The sequence below is a fragment of the Eretmochelys imbricata genome, chromosome 7 (assembly GCF_965152235.1).
Source record: "Eretmochelys imbricata isolate rEreImb1 chromosome 7, rEreImb1.hap1, whole genome shotgun sequence".
NCBI classification, from domain to species: Eukaryota; Metazoa; Chordata; order Testudines; family Cheloniidae; genus Eretmochelys; species Eretmochelys imbricata.
In genome coordinates, this window is record NC_135578.1 from 31,287,997 (window position 1) to 31,308,871 (window position 20,875).

At 56.4% G+C, this 20,875-nt stretch overlaps 1 protein-coding gene across 1 annotated transcript; it reads left to right on the forward strand.

Annotated features, from left to right (window-relative positions):
* Window positions 1-11,449: 11,449 nt before the first annotated feature.
* RCOR2 (REST corepressor 2) lies at window positions 11,450-20,875 on the forward strand. Its single transcript, XM_077821811.1, has 12 exons — window positions 11,450-11,576; window positions 13,811-13,867; window positions 14,645-14,725; window positions 16,190-16,242; window positions 16,681-16,842; window positions 18,202-18,326; window positions 18,547-18,616; window positions 18,913-19,248; window positions 19,416-19,493; window positions 19,689-19,746; window positions 19,958-20,184; window positions 20,537-20,875. Exons 1-12 carry the CDS (start codon window positions 11,450-11,452, stop codon window positions 20,873-20,875), a joined length of 1,713 nt encoding a protein of 570 aa, XP_077677937.1.

Below are 20,875 nucleotides of genomic sequence, written 5' to 3' on the forward strand. Positions count from 1 at the left end.
AAGACAGGGACGGGTTGTAAAGGAGGGTGATGGATAAAGCAGGGAGGTTGTAGAGGAGGGCAGGAGATGAATTGGGGAGTGGGCCTAGCTGATGATGGACTGACACCCCGCAGGGTTTGGAAGGCCTCTCAGTTGCTGTTCTTACTCCTGGCAATGGCTCAGCTCCTAAGCATCAGCTTCACAGTTCCTAGCGTCCCCAGTTGTACTAATCCCCATGTGTCCAAAGACTTAAAATCCTCTGGTGCTTGGCATTTGCCTCAGTGCCCCCTGAACTCATTACCATGCTCCACCCAAAAGGCAGTGGCATCTCAGGAGTGTTCTGTGTGTAGAAATTCTGCAGCACTGTGGAGTGAAAGGTGCAGCGTAGCTGCAAACGACTAAAAGGCAGACATGGGACTGAGAATTAGGAACTCTGTGTCTGATCCCAAATGGGTGGCAAACTCAGGCGGGTCATTTTGCCTCTCTGTGCTTCAGTTTCCCCATTCATAATTCCAAAGGGACTAGATTATATTACTCATCTTGCTATCTAAACGTAGAGCAGGGTTCAAAATGACCCTATTAGAATCGCAACAAAAATAATTAATAACCTTGCTTGTCAGCTGCCATTTACTGCAGACTGCAACACCCTCTTCATCCATTTCTCCAGGATAGGGACTTTTTGGGGTAGGGTAGGAGTGGGGAGACAATTTTTGTAATTGCCCTCAGGCAAGTAGATTTTGTGCTTGGGCTACTGAATTTTCATTACCCTCTTTTTGGCAACAGGTTTGAGGTCAGATGAGAATAATTGTCTAATGATCTAAAATTTACTTAGATTGGAGCAGGCACCGTCCTTTTGTTCTACACTACTGCAATACAAATAATTAGTAATAATAATTGTGATGAATCAATTGTCGATCTGGGCTCAAGCAGACACCAGAGGGCGCCAGCATTGCAGAGTCCCTTCATCAAGTCTGTGGAGATGGCAAGGGGGAGGACTGAGAGCCATCCTACTTGGGAGCAGCAAGTGGTGAATTCATGGAAGTGGGTCGGGAGAGGACTGGTAGGGAGCGCATAACAAGGCCGTTACCCCATGAATGCCTGGCTTGGCTGGGTCATATGATCCTAGGCTCAGGTTGTGCTACCAGACCCAGCGTCACCTTTAGAAGAAATGCTCCCAGTTGAAAAGAGCCATTTCACAGTGGCTGAGCTGAGGGGAAATGGAATCACTAAGCATGGAGGGCCAACCCTAGACCTCACTGGCTGCCCACAGGCTGCTCTGAGAAGGTCTTGTCAAACCTCCTTCTCCATAGCACTATCCCCATTTCTTAAGAGAGGGAAACTGAGGCACAGAGAAGCAGTTTGACCATAGTAGCACACACCAGACTTTCCAGACCCATGTCCTTTCTGTCTATGTGAGTGAATTCACTTTACCCTAACTCTGAGAAATGCTCATGGGAGCCTAGTGAGACTGGTTGTTTACCAGGCAGCAAGCCACAGGGCTCTGGTTCCCAAAGTATCAATGCAAATCCCAGGCTGAGGGGAGCAAGGGCCAAGGGAGGATTCCAGGGCACAGCATGAGAGATGACTCCTAATCCCACTCCAGAGGCCCTTGCTGTCCCAGCCCTGGGGTTCTTATGCACACACTGAGCTCTGTAGATGCCCCTCCATCCTGATTGGAAATCCGCCACCATCCACTGTTCCAGTTCTGGGTCCCTCCTGAGCAGGAAAGATTGTGCTGGGTCATAAAGCATAGTCTGTGGCCTTGACTCTCCCCTCTCTTTCTGCTTTGCAAACACAGTACCATTTACCTGCAGGGGTTAAAAGTGGGGGATACTCTGAACAACATCCTCCCCAAACTCTCATCCCTGCATCACACACCCCACATACCCCAGCAGCCTCTCCCATCTCCTCCATCCAGCCTGGCTTTTGAGAGGGTCTGAGTTTGCTACCCAGGAATTGCATCCATCCTCTTGCGGGTAGAGGTGGGGGCGGGAGCAGGGGGGCCATGCAGGGCTAGATCGCCTTTCCTCAGCTCTGCACGCAGCCAGCTCATGTATCCTGTCTCCGGGGAAAGGACGAGGGTGGTGGGAGGGGGGTGCGCTTTGCCACGTTGGCTCCTTTCCTGGCCTGCTGGAGACGGCAAGTTCCAATATCCTTGTTCCGGAGTGGGGAGACCCTGAAGCCCAGATGAAAATGCCCCTGCCCCAGTTAAAAGCAGGAGCCTGAAGTACGAGGGGGAGCAGCTAATCTTAGACAGGGCAATACACCCCCAACACACACATACAAAACCATTGCTCTGCCCTCTCCCCCTGAGTGCTGCAACTGCACCAGGAAGCTCACTGCCCCACACCCAAAGAGCTCCCCATCTTACCCCCCATTTCTCTGTCCCCAGTGCTTCAGTTAAACTAACCCCAGGGAGCACACTGGCTCCCTGCCTTAAAATCATCCCCATTTTAACACCCCCACACACACTGTTCTGCCCCTCATTGCTGCGTCTGCACCAACCCCAGGGAACACACTGCCACCTCTGCACTAGGAACCCCCCTTTTATCTTCCATATTGCTCTGCCCACCAAAATTGCGTGTGCCCCAGGCATGAGAAGTCTGTTGCCCCTTGTGTGCTGAGATTTCCACCATCTAGCCCCTCGTACCCCATTGCCCAGACCCAGGAAGCGCACTGCCCCCTCTGCACTAAAATTCCCCCATCTGACCTGCCTTCCCATAGCAGCTCCCGGTGTGTCTGGATTTGGGGGCCTAGTGTTGGGGATTCATTTCACTCCCTTTCACATGGCACTGCTCATAAACCCTGTATCCTTCCTGCCAGCCTTAACTGGGGAAAGGGAGGGTTGCTGAGGGGGCAGCCTGGCTCATTCCCCTCCCAGTCTGGTAGAGCAGATAGCATCATGGCTTGGCACAGAGTGGCAGGATCAGCTGCTACTGCTGAAGGTGTAACCCCTGGAGCGGTGGACATGGGGCTCCGGGCTCTCATCACCCGTGTGTGTGACGTGTGACCACAGGATGCCCTGTGTCTGAGTGATGTGCGCATGCATAGCACTATGTGTGCCCATTATTTGCCGTGTGGGCAGAATGCCCATCTATGCTTTTATCCCTAGGCCTCAGCCCAGTGGTACCCAGCATGAGGGTGTGTACATATTTGTTCCAGTTAGCTCCTTCCCAGTCATACCAATGCCTCATTCAAGCAGATCTGGGGTGTAGCGAGAGACCCCTTCTGACCCCTCTCCCCTCCCGCTCGGATCAGAACAATGGTAGGCCTAGCACCCTCCCTCCATCTCTGGGGCAGCTCAAGGTAGGATGAGGCAGGAGGAGAAAGGGGGAAAAAGGTCGGTGTCTCTTTAAGACCATCAGGTTGCAGGGAGCAGATGGCATCTGCTTCCACTCCTTGTTCTTTGTGTGGCTGCACAAAAGAGGGAGTCTGTCTCTCCTGATCTTACCCCCGCCCTCCACCATGGAGGGGGGGTATTAAGATGTATGGGATTGAGGGGAAATTTACTGCAAAAAGTAAACTTGGATTTGCCACACCATGTGCACTGGAGGATGGAGCAGCTCAGGGCATTTGTTGCACAGGCTCCTTCCCCTTTATTAGTGGTGGTGGGAATACAATTCCATACAAGGTCCCCATAAATCCCATCTAGTCCCCCCAAATCCCATCCGGACACCACATAAGTCCCCCCCACACCCCAGAATTCCATCCATGGTCCCGCATAAATCCCTTCCATCCCCAATATCCTATACAGAGCCTCCCATCCACCCCCCAAAAAATCCCATCCAGTGCCCCCAAATCCCATAGTCTCCCATAAATCCCATCATGCCTCCCACTAAAATACAACTAGAGCCCCCTATAAATCCCATTCAGACCTCAATCCCATAGAGTCCCCCAAAATCCCATAGAGCCCCCTAAAATCCCATCTAGAGTCCCCCACAAATCCCATCCAGTCCAGCCCCTAAAATTCCATCCACCCACCCCCGCCCCGTCCAAATCTCTCCCCTAAAAGCCCATCCAACTCCCCCACCCCCACCACCTCCAAGCAGATGCTTCTGGGAGCCAGCCTCCTGGTGCAGCCATTGTCTGTGCAGGCCTTACTGGCACTGCACAGCACAGATGTAATTTCCCCCTCCCCCTGCCGACTCAATACACATTTCTGACTGGGGGTGGAGTGGGTGCTGAGGTCACAATTTGCTTGGCGGCAGAAGCTGAGAGCTTGGGGTACACATGTTTGTGGGAGCTGCAGGAGGAAGGAGTGAGCAAGGCTGGGGGGATAACACTGGAAACACCAAGTAGTGGATTGGATAAAGTTGTCAAACAATAGCCTTAAAGTGGGGGAAAGATATGTGTGTTGAGCTGTGTGAGTGGGCTGTGTGTTGGGGTGCGAGTGTATATTGGAGAGGGAGCATTGGGGAGGTAAGTGAGTGTATGGTGGGGTGTGAGTGTTTTTACCTGTTGGGGGTGGGGTGGATGTGTATGGATGTGGGGGAGGTACATGTCAGCCTGCAGAAGGTTGTGGGAGTGTTTGACTGTATTTTGAAGCCTGAGTGCATGCGTGATTGCAAGAAGCATATGTGTAAAGTGGCTGTGCATCTGTGGGAAGGAGAGGAGTGTGTGATGGGGGTGGGAGACAGCATCCGTGTGGTGTGATTGTGTGCGTGTGGAGTAGCATTATGGTTGTGTGTCGGGGGGTGAGGGGCAGGAAATATATGATGCCATTGTGTATATAGTTGTGAGGGGGGGGTCTGATGGGTTTGGGGAAGAGGCAGCATGTGGTATCAGTGTGTGTGTTTGGGAGGGGGAGAGGTGGCAGTGTGTGGTGCTGATTTGAGTGTATGGAGGCCGTGTGTGGTGCTGTGTGTTTGTGTTTGGGGGTGGCAGTGTGTGGTGTGTGTGTGTATGTTTGGGATGTTAGTGTGTGGTGCTGCGTGTGTGTGATGGGAGGTGGCAGTGTGTGGTACTTCATGTGTGTGTGTTGGGAAGAGGCGTGTGTGTGTTGGGGAGAGGCAGTGTGTGGTGCTGTGTGTGTGTATATTGGGAGGTGGTAATGTGTGGTGCTGCGTGTGTGTGTTAGGAGGTGGTAGTGTTTGGTGCTGCATGTGTGTGTGTTGGAAGGTAGTGTGAGAGTGTGTAGTGCTCCATGTGTGTGGGTATGTGTGTTGCATGGTGGCAGTTTGTGGTGCTGCGTGTATGTATTGGGGATGGCAGTGTGTTGCTGTGTGTGTTGGTGGGTGGCAGTGTGTTGCTGTTTGTGTGTTTGTGGGTGGCAGTGTGTGTCTGTGTATGTTTGAGGGTTGCAGTGTGTGGTGCTGCATGTGTGTGTGTTTTGAGGAGTGGCAGTGTGTGTGTATGTTGGAGGGTTGCAGTGTGTGGTGCTGCGTGTGTGTGTTGGGGTGTCAGTGTGTGATGCTGTGTGTGTGTGTTGGAGGGTGGCAGTGTGTTGCTCTGTGTGTTAGGGTTGGCAGTGTGTGATGCTGCGTATGTGTGTTTGTGGGTGGCAGTGTGTGTCTGTGTATGTTTGAGGGTTGCAGTGTGTGGTGCTGCATGTGTGGGGGTGGCAGTGTGTGATGTGTGTGTTGGATGGTGGCAGTGTGCAGTGCTGTGTGTGTTGGAAGGCAGCACATGTGATGCTGTGTGAGTTTGGGGGTGGCAGCACGTGGTGCCGCATGTTTGTGTGTGTTGGAGGGTGGCAGTGTGTGATGCTGTGTGTGTATAGTGGCTGCATATTTGGGGCAGGGGCAGGCTGTTATGTGCCTGCTGGGAAGAGTGAGGCAGAGGCAGTGTGTGGAGCCTCTGTGTGTGTGTATACACATGACCCCAGTCAGGCCCCCCTCCCTGCTGCTCCAGGCTGGTTGCAGCGCTGCCCCAGCCGCTCCCAGGAGGGAGGCATGGCATCCTTTCATCTGCAGCAGGATGGAGAGTGGCTGGAGCTGGATAGAGCTCTCCTCTTGCTGGCCCTGCATCATCCCCCCGCCCTTTGGCTTTGATGATCAGCCTCTTCATGATGAAACACCCAGACCTGGGAATTCAGAGCTTGAGCTGTGTATTGCACATACGAACACAAAAGCATGCATACATGCATGCAAACGCAACATACACAGGCATGCATGTACACATAATCCACATTAATGCACAAATACAAACACGAATGTACATGCACATGCATACACAAACATGCACACATGCACGTGCAATGAGTCTGAATCCCCAACTGCGAATGGCCCTGGGGAAGTAGCCTGCATGCTGGGAGGAGCAGGGATTTTGCAGCAGGAACTTCATTCTCCCCAGCCTATGGGTGCCTCATCCCACAACTGCAGCTGGAGGGCGGGTGGATGAAGCAAGCGCTCCTGCTGACGGTGGCAGGCAGGCCCCAGTGGCCTCATGCTCGGCAGGCGGGCGGGGGGGCCAGGCTGCCCTCATTGGTGGCTGCTAAATTTAGGAGCCTGATTATAGTTTGGGGTTTGGAAAGGAGAGAGGAAAATTCCCATCGAATAGACACAGGGCGTGAGTGCACGTGCGAGACAGAGACACATGCAGTGTGAGTGTGTGAGACACATGCACACAGTGTCACACTCAGAGTCACATACACAGGCAGTTACACAGGCAGCCGCACACACACAATCATACACAAAATCTCTGTCAGTCTCTCTCTCTTATACACAATTTCAGTCTCATATACACAGCATCTCTCTCCCACCCACACACACAGTCCCTCTCTGTCAAGGGCCAGCTGGCTCAGCAACCCTGCAGAGGGAATCCACCCCCAACTCTGGTGACCCTGCCCATCCCCCCTGTGCTCCTGCTGACTCCCTGTGACAGGTGCTGTGTGTTAAGTGGGTTGGGAGCAAGGGAACCAGACTTCCAGCGCAGGGGAGGTCCTGGGGGGGATCCCCATGGATGGTCCTCTGGGAGGGGCAGTATAGTGCTTGAGCTTCCCAAAAAAGCCCAGGGGGCACTAACTCAGGGGCTGGTGTGAGGGGGATATCTCAGCCCATCCCACCGCTGCCATGGGAACAAAGTGTGGGCCTGTATCTCACACTCAGACTCCCCAGCAGCATCTCCTTGGCACACCCCCCATTTCTCCTCTGCAAAAAGAGTGGGCGGCCAGAGCTCCCAGCTGCTGCATTCTCCATCCTGCCCTGACATTGAGCATCTGAAAATAACTCCTTCCATCTTTGGAACATCCCCCAGGGGAGAGGGGGTCTGAGCCCTGTGCTACCAGATGGGGAGGGGAAAGGGGCCCTGATTCTGGTCTCCTGGCAAGAGAAGAATTGGGCTCAATGCCAACCTGATGTCTCTGCTGAGACATTTAGCCTCCTACTCCCACTCCTGGAGCATCATTCAAAGTGTGTGTGTGTGTGTGGGGGGGAGTAGCAGCACACATCTAGCAAGGAGTCAGCGGTTACCCCACACATGGAAAGAGGACAGGGTGGCCTTTCACTCATGTTTGCTGCTGCTGTTCTGCCTATATTAGCACTGGGGTTCCCCACCACTCCTGCACAGTGCCAGTAGCACCGGCTGCGTGGGGGGAGCTCCCCCATACCCATGCTCCCCTGGAGTTCCCCACCATCCCTGTACCAGCTTCCCCCCAGCCTACTGCTCCCATTGTGTCTCTTCCCACCCCCCACCTCCTGCCACCCACCAGTGGTGTGTTTACAGACTCCCTCCCACAGCCCAGCCGTTTCTCCAGGCCTGTCTCAGTGGTGGAGAGGGAGGGCCAGGCGAGCAGGTGTCTGCTCAGACAATGGCGCCGCTTTGTTGGGCTGCAGGGGGAGGGGGTGGGGAAAGGAGAAGGAGAAAGAGAAAAAAAAAAAGGTCAGCAGAGAGCTTCCCTTACACTGGGGGATGGAGCCTGGGCTGCATCTTCCAGCTGACAACAGTGTGGAGGCTGCCAGGGGTTGTGGGGGCATGTAATGGGGGGAGTTTGTGGCACTGGGGCAGTGATTAGAATACTGCCAGGATGGGAGCATTTGAGATGTAGGGGTGTCTGTGGGGAAAGAGGGAGGAGTAGATGGATGGGACAGGGAGATGGATGGATAAAGGACGTGTATGGGGAGATGGGGGGGGGTGTATGGAGATGGAGGAATTCAGAGGCATGTGCATGGGGATGCAGAGGCAGACAGACACTTGTACATGTGGTGGTGGCCAGGGGCAGGGGGTTGCCAAAGCTGTAAGCAACTAGAAACAGGGTCTCATAGTGGGAAGTATTGGGTAAACTTCTCTACCAGCTCTGCCTGTACTACTTAGCTAGATAGATGGATGGATAGTTTAGAGGGGTATATATGGGAATGGATAGTGTTCGCTCCACTGTTGCTGTTGTCTCTAAACACAATACTAGCTGGGCGGGCCAGGGTCCCTACAACATCAGGGGGAACCAAGGACTGGGATCCCCTTCTGCTCACCCCACCCGGCCAGGGCCTGGAGATGGCTGCTACAGTGGAAGCTATGCAGTCTGCCAAATCCCTGGGCATTGTGTATGTTCCTGTTCCCATCCCCAACCCGTTCTGTGCCGCTTGAGCCAGGTGGTTTGTTGGTGGTCTGCAGAAATCAACCCCCCACTTCCTCCCTCAATCACATCCAACATCGTTAGCCCTTGAACAGACCCATCAATACAACACAAGCTAGTTGGACCTAAACATCCTATGGCCTGGTTCTCAGCCACAGCCCAGAGAGACATGCTCAGGGCACAGTGGATATGAAACACCAGCAGCACAGAATGGCAGTGCTGGGCACTTGCTTTGCACAAGATGAAGTGGGCCCACTGTATTTGTGTTTGTGTGTGCTAGTTGTGTGTGATATATGTGAGCTGATTGAACTGGTTTTGTGCACGTGTTGATTGTGTTTGCTGCTTGTGTGAGTTGGTTGTGTGCACACGAGTGTTGGTGGGTTTTGTGCACTGATTGCATGTATTCAGCATAGTCCTATTCCTGATCTGAGGTTCTGCTATGTGGTGTAAATCTGGAGTAACCAATTTACATCAAAGTAACCCAAATAAATACCTGACTCCTGCATTCCAATCCAGCTAATCAGCTGGGAAACAAGCAAATCTCCAGTCAGCTCCCAGAGGGCCTCCCCCCATACCTACCCAACCCCCAGCAATACCAGCACTGTGAAGGGACAAACAGCCTATGCTAGAGAGTAGCTCAGCACCCAACCTACTAGATGATCACAGAGTCTAGGGATAAACAGCTTCTTCTCTCACCCCCTGCTACTTTCCCTCGTACTGGAGAGGGATCTGGTCTGCTTTTTTGCACCTCAGAACTTTATGCAAAAGTGGGGGAAGGTTTAAAACCAGCTGGCAAAATCCAGCTATTAGCAAAAATGTGCCTTAAAATCTCCATTGGATTATTAACCCCTTTGATCCCTTCCTGAGGTTGGGGGTGTGAGTAGGATGTGAGTTTATTCTTAATATTGTTAGCATGGGCCAAACAATGTATTTTTCCCTAATCTCATTCTCAGGAATGGCTGAACTGTTTTTGCTGAGATTTGCCAAAAAAGTTCTTCCTGAGGCAGACACCCAGCATGGAAAATTTCAGGCTGAATGGTTAAAGTTTGGCAAAGTTATAAGCAACTGAAAACAGGCTCTAATAATGGGAAGTGTTGGGTAAGTATGAGCTCTGCGTATACTACTTAGATAGATTTGAGTTTTACTTGAGGATGTCCACTTCTCCTTTATTTAAAGTGCCATTGAACAGCTGCTAGGGTATATTTTACACCCCCCCACCCCCATGTGTTCCCTGGGGTGGCTATCCAGTGACAGGAGGGCTAGAAAGGTAAAAAGAAAAAAAAATTGAAGGAAGCATTAATTTACTTGACATAAACATAAGAAAACAATGGTAATACTGTGCTAATAAATATATTACAAGGGATTCTCCTAGAAGTGATAGGCTGAGAGAATAGATGTTATAGACCTATATCTAGCTATCCATCTGTTCCTATACACACCCCTCTATCTACCTACCTGCCATCCATCCCCATACATACACCTCTATCTATTGATCCATCTATCCATAAATATCCATCTATCACCCCACATACCTCTCCATTTATCCATCTCTGTCTCTCCCCATATATACTCCTTTATCTAATCTATCTCTCTATATACATATTTAAATCTATGTATGCATATCTATTCTATTCATCTATCCATTTATCTATATTCATTCACATATGCTAAGCACATCTGGTCCAAGAAGGTATACAGTGCAATAGGCAGAAAGGGGAGGGTGTGTACTGGGTGGGGAGAAATATACCCATTGAAAAAGCTCCTGGGGTGGGGGCTGTCTCCATAGGTGCTGGAATTAGGGGTGCTGGGGATGCTGCACCCCTTGACTTGAAGTGGCTTCCATTCTATTCAGGGTTTACAGTTTGGTTCAGTGGCTCTTAGGACCCCTACTATAGAAATGATTCCAGCACCCCTGGGTGTCTCTGTCTCTGAACAGCCCTCCATTTCTCTCATTTTCTCTCTTTCATCCCTTCTGCAGGGAGAGTGGCATTTTAAAAGACAACATAAAGACCCACCCAGCAGCTCTTCTCATTCAGTACATCCCCCTCCTTACATACACATCTGGGCTCAACTCTCTCTCCCCCTCCTTCTGCCTGCCTCTTGCCCCTGCCTGCCCCCCTCTGGCCAGATGTGCATCCAGGCGGAGGGGTTCAGCTGGGAGGTGCTGAGGCCAGGGGAGCTGGAACTACTTTTCCCCAGCAGCAGCAAGCAGCAGGAGCCGACCGAGGAAGCTCCAGTCTGACTCTCATTGTGTGTGTGTGTGTGAGGAGAGACGGAGGCAGGCACCGGAGCTCCTGTAAAACCTCCTGCCCACGCAACTTTCCCACCAGGGTTCCCCCCTCCACCACACACACTGAGTCAACCCCCCTCTTCTTGCAGCATCCCCAGCCCCTGGAATCAGGACCCCCTACCCCATTTCCACCCCTTACTCCTGGAGGTCACTTTTATTTTTGTGCACAAGTTGCTACATCTTTGGAGGAAGAAAGAAGCCATAGAAGGAAACTGGGGTCAGATCGTCCCCAGGGGAGAGTTGGGGGGAAATCCCTAATTTTTAACCCAACTCCCTCCCCGTTTTTTGCATTTGGTAGGTTATTTTTTGCGGGGGGAGAAGCATCTGGAATTTCAGGTGTTGGGAGCAAAGGGGTTTGTTGGAAAGTCGTCCCCCCCCCTCATTTCAGGGGAGTTTGGGAAACTTTTGAATGGGAGGAAAGATTTCAATCTGGGAAAAGAAACCCTGAAATCCTCCCCCCTTTGCAGGGAATTTTGGGGATCCCTCCACCCTGGGATCCGCCCCCCATGGATTTTTCTGGGGTTGTAAGTTTCGCCCCTTCGCTGTTTTAATTTTGGATTGTTTCAAGTCGCCACCGACCAGCGCGCGCGTGTCCTCCACCCTGAACCAGAGCTAAAGGGGGGGATTCCTGTGGTGGAGGGGGCCGCAAAGCAGAGGGAGCTGGGGGGGCAATGCCTTCCGTGATGGAAAAATCCGGCCCAGCCTCCGGGATCCTGTCGAGGAGCCGGGCGAAATCGGCCACCAATGGCAATCATCAGACCTCGGAGGATGAGAGCAGCGAAGAAGAGCATTCGCATGGTAAGTGCCAGACTGGGGGCACAGCTATTGTGCAAGGGGCAGGGAGCCAGCTACGGTCCACTCCACACACGGATCACGCGTGCGTGTCCCGGAACGGGAGCCGAGGATGATTCACTTGCTACACGCATGTGGACTGGGGGGTCGTGACACGCCACGAGCGTGGACTTGGTGGGGGCTCACGCCACGCGTGCGGTCGAGGGGGGGTCGTGGTGCGCCACGCGTGTGGACGGGGAGGTCACGCCACGCTTGCAGACCGCATCTTCCCGTGGAGGAGAAAAACTCCGCTGGAGTGAGAGGCCCTAAGGGTCAGGGATAGGGAGCTGGCGACAACTTCCCAGGTCTGGGGAAGTGACAGCGTGTGGCCCGGTTCCCCCAGAATCGGGAAGCGCGCGGGGAGGGAGGATGCTATCTCCCTAGTGACTTGAATTAACCCCACTTTCTAAGGCGTCTCAGGATCCCCTCCTCACCTGGCGTCCAACAGGGAGACGTGGTGACCGCCATGGCTCCTGGGGTTAGCCGGGGCGGCCCGGGACTAGAATACAGTGTAGAATACAACAATGCTGGAATATTATTTCTCCTGCAATCCTAGCTGGGGCCCGATCCCTGGGAGCGGCGGGGGGGACGACGACACACAGAACAACACTGGGGTGTTGGGGGGGCAACCCCTTCCCAAACTTAGCCCCAGGGTGCGCAAAGGGGCGCTCCCGGCTGAACAAAGAGCTGGGGCATCACTGGAAGGTTGCTTTTCCTAACAGATTCGACCCCATTGTCCCCTGGCGCCCTCGTGTGTGCCTGCTGCCTCCCAGCGTCAGTCGGCTTTGTTAGCCCCCCTCCCCCCGCCGCACACCAGCGCCAGCAAGGGATGTGCTGGGGGGCTCCGAGGAGATTAGAGCGGCCGATTCCTCCCACCGGCCATGTGGAATCCGTTCGGGGAATGTGTGTGGGGGGACAGTTACGCCCCTTTGCTGCTGGCTCTGGGGAGGCACAAGCAACCCAGGAGTACGGGGTGGGGAGTCAACAGGGTGGAGTGCTAGTCTGCTGTTTGAACACCCTCCCTTGCCAGCCCTGTTAGCCCATCACTAAGGAAAGGGGGGGGGGTGTCTCACCTCCGAGACCTCTCATGTTCTTCCTCCAAGTGTGCAGGGGGGGTGGTGTCCCACCGCCCCCAGCTGGTCAAGATACTGGGAAATTCTGCCAAAGACACCCCCCTCCTCCCCAGCGAGAGCGCCTGTCACAACTGCGCTGCAGCCAGCCACCACCCCCTGCCGGGGGTGGGGTGCATCCTGGAGGGTGGGGGTTATATAGTGTTCAGGAAGGGGGTAACTACCTGGGTGGTACCCATCAACAGCTGGGAGCCCTTCCCATTCTAGCTTGCCTGTGGGTGTGGGATCCTCCTAGGAGCAGACCTCCCCCCACCACGTCCTCTCCCCATTCCCCCCTCCCTTGCGTGTGTTTCTTGGGCCCCGTGCCGGAAAGTGAAAGCAGGGCAGCTCCTTGGCAGGCGCTGGCTAAATGCTTCCAGATCAGGCTGCAGCTGTGACAAGTCAGGCTTCCTGGGAAAGAGAGCCAGGGGTGGGGTGGGAAGTAGAGAGGGGAATGGGATAGTGTAGCCCCCCACCCCCCGTGGACCAGTGCGTCTAGGGCTAGATTGCTTGTCCAACTCTGATATGCAGCTGCGCGCGGGGGGGGGGGGGCATGGGCCGCGAGGGCTGTTTATATACAGGGATCCCTGGCCTGGTGCTGGGATGCAGCCATCTCTGGGGAGGGCTGTCTGGGCTGATTAACAGCTAAACAAAGCTACACTGTAGTTTGGGAAGTGAAGGAGAAGCTGTACTTATTTGACCGAGTATTTAGGAAGAATGGTATTACCAGAGCTAGGAATTAATACTGCATTAGGGCCAGCACTGACTGGGAGGGTAGAGACCCCTAATGAGCCCCATCTCACTTCATGCAGCACAGCGCCCCCTAGTGCTTAACTGGGGCACTGGGGTCAGCACTGACTGAAGGGGAGAGCACCCCCTACTGAGCCATCACTTCCTGCAGCATCTTGGGGGGGCCTCCCAACTAATCCATGTCACATCTCAGCCCTGTTCTATGGGCGCTTGGAACTCACAGGAAAGTCCAAGATTTCCCTCCCTTAGGGGAGGGCAGCTAGGGGTTGAGGGACTAACGCCTGGGTTCTCTCCTTCAACTGCAGCTGCTCCCTCACACCTGCCCCTCTCCTTCCCTTGTAGACAGCATGATTCGGGTGGGGGCTGATTACCAAGCTGTGATCCCTGAGTGCAAGCCAGGTAAGGGTACTGATGCTGTCTGGATTCCTGGGGAGGGGCAGAGACAGCAGGGGGCACCACTCTTTAGAAATCCTAACTCCAGTCTCCCAGGATCAATGGCTGTACCCACCCAGCCTCACTCAGTGAGGGCTTGATGGGGGGAGCAGAGAGAGGAGTGGGGGGTTGGTTTGTCTGCAGGCAGCCTTCCCCCCCCTCACATGTTGAGGGAGCCCCCTCCCCCAAGACAGTGCCTGGGTGGGGTTGAGTGGGATTGAATGGGGGTGCTGGGCTTTATTAAGGTTCAAAAGGGCGGAGGAGCAGAGGGGAAAAGTGTACTCGCTTCCTCCATGCATGGTGCCTGCCCTCCCAATGCCCCACCTCCCCCATTACCAGGAGCAGAGCAACATACTCTGGGCCTGACTGTGCCCATAGTCTCTCCTCCCCACACTTGTGCATTGGCACAGCAAGAAGCTTTTCCTGGCATAGAGCTACAGCTGCCTCCGCTGCCAGCTGGGCTGCTGGGGGGCTCAGTACAGTTGCTTTTCTCTCACTGTGGCTGTCGGTTGGGGTTGAGGGGCATCATCAGAGCTGTGCGGTGGGCGGAGCATAACGGGGCTGTGGGTCAGGATTGAGGGGCACTGGCAGAGCTGTGGGGTCTTGGTTCCTGCTGCCCTCTTCATTTTGTGGGGTGAATCCTAGAGTGGAGCAGGGGCTTGGGGGCTGTGATGTGTGGGGCCCAGGAGTGTCTGGCAGGGGGAGCTCTGTGCTGACCCTTTGTCTCCTGTCTGTCTGATGCAGAAAGCCCCGCTCGCTACAGCAACAAGGAGCTGAAGGGGATGCTGGTCTGGTCGCCCAACCACTGCGTGTCAGATGCCAAATGTGAGCAGCCCCTAGCCCCTATCATTAGCACATGGGCACCACAGCCAAGGCACCTGCTGGCTGTGGCTGTTCCCCCCTCCCGCTGCCCTGACTGGGCAAGGCACCAGCCCAGCAACCCCTCTCTCCCTCCTCTGGCACAGCAATGCCCCCTTCCCCTGCCAATCAATGCCCCAATCCAGCTCAGCACATGGCCCTCTCTTCCTCCCTGCCCAAGCGTAGCTCACTGCCTCTTTCCCCTGGCCCAGTGCACTGCCCATCTCCCACAGCCCCCTCGTTTGCCAGCCCAGCATGCTACCTCCTCCCCTCCCCAACCTCTATCCCCCCGGGCCCACCCAGCAACCTCCACAGCCCAGAGGGCTGCGCCCTCCCCCACCCAGCAATCCCCTTTGTCCCCCAAGCCCAGAATGCCTTTCCTAGCCCAGTGCACAGCTGCCCCCAGCAAACCCCTCCCCCCACGCCCAGTGTGCTGCCCCCCTTTCCCATGGGCAGCAAATCTCTCTCCCCCTTTCCTTGGCCTAGCAATCCCCTCTGCCCCACCCAGCATACTGCCCCCTTACTCCTCCCCTGGCCCCCACATGCTGCTCCTCCCCTCTGCTTTCCCCCACAGATGCTCTAGATGAGTCATTTCTAACTCTTCGGCTCTTGCTCCAGTGGGGTTTAGGACCTGGGGGAGATGGCCATGGCTTGCCCCCCTCCTTCTAGAGATATTCACTGCCCAGGGCCCTGCTTCCCCATCCTGCAGGGCAGGGCAGGGTTGGGATCAGAGAAATGGAGTGGGGAGGGTCCACTCTGGGGATCAACTTCTTGCACTGCAGGAGTACAGGGGGAGTGTGGGCTTAGACAGAATGTCCCTTGGGTGAGACGGGGCAGGGGGGCTGGATGGTTCTCACACTTGCTGATCTCAGACCCCAACACAGAGAGACAAATATCCAGCCCCACAGCATCAGACACCCCCCTTGCATGCACACCCCTCAGGTTCCAGAGACGCCACCCTGCGTGCACCCCTCGTGTATCACAGGTGCACCCCGCATGCATAACCGCACATCAGACATCCCATTCGTGCACACCCCTGTGTATCAGACACTCACCCGACATGCATGCCCCCACATCAGACACACCCACCGTGCATGCACATCCCTTCCAGGCATGTCCCCACATGCACGCACCCTCCCCCCCCGGCCCTCTCTGGCACAGCTGTGCACACATGACTGGTATCAGACCCCTCCCACACATAGACTCAGTGTTAGACACTTGCCCTCCCCGCACATACACATTCAGTATCACACCAACCCCTGCCCAATACACACTTGGCATCAGACACCCCCTGCCATGCATGTGCTGTGCTGTCTCAGGCCAATCTGCACAGTGGATGTGATACGTCTGGTGGTGGGAATTGGGAGGGAAGGGAAGGGTCCTGCAGGAAGTTGTCCTGATGACTTGTCTCATCTCTTCTCTCCTGCCCAGTGGACAAATACATTGCAATGGCCAAGGACAAGCATGGCTACAACATTGAGCAGGTAGATTGCCCCCACCCCGCACACTGCATGGGGCAGCCGTGTGGGGGTAGATCCCACAGAATTTGGGCCTTTTGATTCTTGTGTCCCCCAGGTCCCAGGGATACAACCCCATCTTACCTCACCATGCCCCGGGATGCCTGACCTGGCCTCCCCCCAACAACCCCCCCAGGATTCTACCCCATCCTTGGGATACTTAACCCTCTTGCCCCCATCTCACCCACCCTCCATTGCCCTGGGGACGCTGACCACTCCTGCCCTGTCTCATCATCTTCCCCCACCTTAGGGACACATCTCCCCTACCCTACCTCCAGGACACAGCAAACCTCACCCTAGCTCATCTCCCTCATTCCATCCTGGGGATCCCCATCATCCCCATCTCATCGTCCCCTCCCCACCCTGCGGATGCTGCTGCCCCTCTCACCCCCCATATCACCCCAGGCCCTGGGGATGCTGCTGTGGCACAAGCATGATGTGGAGAAGTCTCTGGCTGACCTGGCCAACTTCACGCCCTTTCCAGACGAGTGGACGGTGGAGGACAAGGTGCTATTCGAGCAGGCGTTCAGCTTCCATGGCAAGAGCTTCGCGCGCATCCAGCAGATGGTATGTGCCTATTACGCCCCCTCAGCCAGCAGATGGTGCTTGCAACTCACCCCTTGCAAACAAGCAGATGGTACATTCCACTGCACTCCTCTCCCCCATACAACCAGCACATGGTACCTACAATCTCCTTGCAGCTGGCACATGGTACCTGCCCCCTGTCGCACAACCAGCAGATGGCACCTGACATGACTGCTCCCCCCAGCCAACAGATGGTACCTGCCATCCCTCCTGTAGCCAACAGAATTGGCATATGCTACAATTGCCTCCCCAGCCATCACATAGTATGTTCCATGCATCCCCACCCAGCAGCCAGCAAAGATGGTACATGCCACCAACCACCACCTGGCAGCTAGCAAAGATAGCTTGTGCCACCCCCTATCCCATAGCCAGTGGATGGTATGTGCCCCGCTCCCTCCGCTGCAGCTAATAGATAGTATATGGCACCCTCTCTTTCCTCTACAGTGACCAAATGGCATTTGCCACTGTCTCTCCCCCTGCAGCCAGCAGGTGGTATGTGCTAATGACTGCACTGCCCCCCCACCCCACACCCAGCTGATGGTATATGCCACCATGTCCCCATCTCCCCCTGCAGCCAACATATGTGATATATGCCAACCACCCTACCTTGTGTGATGGTGCTACCTCACCCCAAAGGGACCTGGCATGGGGGTGGGGACTTCCTGTACCCTCCATAGCTGGGAGCCCACCTTCCTTCCCATGGGGATCCTGGCAGGCTTCTCCTTCCTCTCCCCCTCCTACTTTTTCCCCATGCATCCCATCTCTCCTTCCCCCTGCATCTCCTCCCCTGCCCCCCCCATCCCCTCTCTCCCTCCAGTCTCTTCCCCCCACCAGCATCTGCTCTCCCCCTCATACCTCTGGCATCCCATCCCTCACCCCATCACTCCCCCGCAGCATCTCTTCCCACCCCTCGCCCACGCCCACTGCATCCCATCCCTCCCTCCTCCTGCATCTCCTCCCACCCCTGCCCCCCGGCATCCCATCTCTGCCTCCAGTCTCTGCCCCTCATACCCCTGGTATCCCATCTCTTCCTCCCCATGCATCTCCCCCTTCCCCACATTCCCATCCCTCCCTCTAGTCTCCCCTGCAGCAGGCATCTCCTTCCACCCCTCCCACACCCAGCATCCCATCCCTCTCTTGAGTCTGTCCCCTCAACAAGCATCTCCTCCTGCTCTCTCCCCTTCCTTGTCATCCCATCCCTCCCTGGACCATTCAATCTCCCCAAGCACCTCACCACTCCATTCCCAGATATCGTATTCTCCCCACTCACCCCCCTGCCAAGCGCCTCAACCTCCCCACTCCCCCCAACGCATCTGATCCCCCTCCCTTATCTGTCCCCAGCTCCCCGACAAGCTGATCCCCAGCCTGGTGAAGTATTACTACTCCTGGAAGAAGACAAGGAGCCGCACGAGTGTCATGGACCGACAGGCCCGCCGGCTGCTCAGCAAGAAGGAGAGAGATGACAGGTGAGGTATGGGAGTGGGGAGGTACAGGGGTGGGCAGGGTGGGGATTCTGGGTGAGGGAAGCAGGGCAGGCTAGATGGCCATGGAGGGGGTGGAGGGCAGATGGTGGGGACAGGGGGTTTGTGGTGAGGTTGTGGAGGGTAGGGGCTGGGGAGTCTGGTTGGGGGGCAGCCTGGGGTTCTTGGTACCATCCCCTCTAACCCATGCCATGCTCCCCCCCAGTAACGACGAGATGGAGGAGGGACGGGCAGCCAGCGAGGGGGAGTTTGATGCCATGGACCCCAAGAAGGAGGTGAGGGGTTGGGGGTGGGATGGCTCACAGGCAGGTGGGTGGGGGAGGGCACATCCCCACTTGCTTGGGCTCTGTGCTTTGAGGGGTGGGAGAGGGGACCCTGGGCTGCAGTGGATCATTAGAGGGCACTGTGCTCCAGGGGTCAGCAGGAGGTCAGTAGGGGCACTGTGCCATGGGATGGTGTGGGGGGTGCTGTGCTGTAGGGGGTGTTGTGGGAGGAGCCAGTCCATGGCACTGTGCTGCAGCAGGGATCCCTAGGGGGCGCTGTACTCAGACCAGCTCCATTCCCTGCCCAGCCAAGCTACCAGAAGCTGCCGAGCAGCCGGCCGGGCCCAGGATCGGGCTCAGGGCCTGTGAGGAAGGAGGCGCAGCTGTCGCAGTATCGGCACCACCCACTGCGCTCGCGCCGTCGCCCCCCCAAGGGCATGTACCTGAGCCAGGATGACATCGCTGGTATATCGGCCAGCCCTGACGTGGGCACCCTGGCACTGCGCCACCTCGACTCACAGCTCGTCTCCCTCAAGCGCCAGGTAACCCCGACCCCCCATCACACCTGCCAACCCCCCAGCCCTGCCATGGGCACCCTGGTGCTGCGCCACCTCGACTCACAGCTCGTCTCCCTCAAGTGCCAGGTAACCCTGACCCCCACATCAGCCTATCAACCCCCCAGCCCTGATCTGGGCACCCTGGTGCTGCACCACCTCGAACTGCAGTTTGTCTTCATCAAGCACCAGGTAACCCCTGACCCCCTTTGCCCCCAGCTCTCGCTGACAGGCCCCTTCTCTCCCAATCCACCCAGGTCCAGTGCATCAAGCAGATCAACAGCAGCATGAAGCAGGCCCTGGAGGGTGGGATCGACAAGCTGCGGCCCCCCGAGGTGAGATGAGGGACACCGACCCCCATGTAGGGGGAGGTGAGGTGCTGGGCCCAGCTCCCATGGGGCACAAGGGTTGGGGAGAGGAAGTGCGAGCCCAGTACCAGCCCCATGGGAGGGTGAGGGAAGGGGTGGGACCAGCCACAAGGGGAAGGGCAGGTCTGAGTCCTAGCCTGATGCTCTCCACTCTCCCGCCAGGGGAACGGCAAGTTCAACTCACGCTGGACAACAGATGAGCAGCTGCTGGCTGTGCAGGGTGAGCTGGGGCTGGGGGAGGAGGCTCCAGGGAGGGGGCGGGGGTCGGGGTGTAGACACCCCTCCCATCACGGCTGCCCCCTGGGTATCTAAGTGACCTCAGCCTGGGGATGTAGCTGGTGCCCCCTCATGTGGGTAGCTGCCCCTGGACTCCTCCCAGCATGCTGGGGCCCTGCCTCCCCTGGGTAGCTGATCCCCTCCCCTCTCTCCAGCCATCCGCAGGTATGGTAAGGATTTCCAGGCCGTGGCTGGGGTGATCGGCAACAAGACGCTGGCCCAGGTGAAAACCTTCTTCGTCAGCTACCGGCGCCGCTTCAACCTGGAGGAGGTGCTGCAGGAGTGGGAGGCTGAGCAGGGGGGATCCCCAAGGGGCCGCTCCCCGCCCCATGACACCAAGAGCTCCAGTGTCTCACTGGCCAGCAGTGAGGACGACGATGAGGTGAGGAAGGGGTGAGACCCCTGACTTGTACCCACAGACCCCTCCAATCCCAGCCTAGCTGGTGCCCCTCAATCTAAACAGCAACCCCCTGCCATCCCAGCCATTCATTCTACCACACGCAGCCCCCACCTCTGCCATTTCCCTCAGTCTGACCAACGGCCCTCTGCCCTGCCAGCCCCGGGCACCCCACACACTCAGCTGAGCCCCGGCAGTCTGACCCACAGCCCCCTGCCCTGCCAGCCCTGGGTGCCCCACATCCAGCCAAGGCCCATCAGTCCGACCCACAGCCCCCTCCCCTGCCAGTCCCAGGCACCCTGCATGGCTCCCCACTCACTCTGCTCTCTCCTTGCAGGTGCAGATCACAGCCGTGTCCCGCTCTGCCCAGCAGCAGCCACAGCCCCCAGCGTCCAGTGCAGCAGCTCTGCCCTCTGCCTCCCCCCGGCTGCCACCCACCACGCTGTCGCAGCCTCCCCCCTTGCTGCGGCCCACGCTGCCCACAGCACCCACGCTGCACCGCCAGCCACCCCCCCTCCAGCAGGGTCGCTTCCTGCAGCCCAGACTGTCGCCCAACCAGCCACCCCCGCCACTCATCCGGCCTGCTGCCTCCCGCAACCATGGGCGGGGGCCCCAGCACTCCTCACTGGTGGGCGTGGCTCTGGAGCCCCCTCCCCCGTCCTCCAGCTCCCTCTGA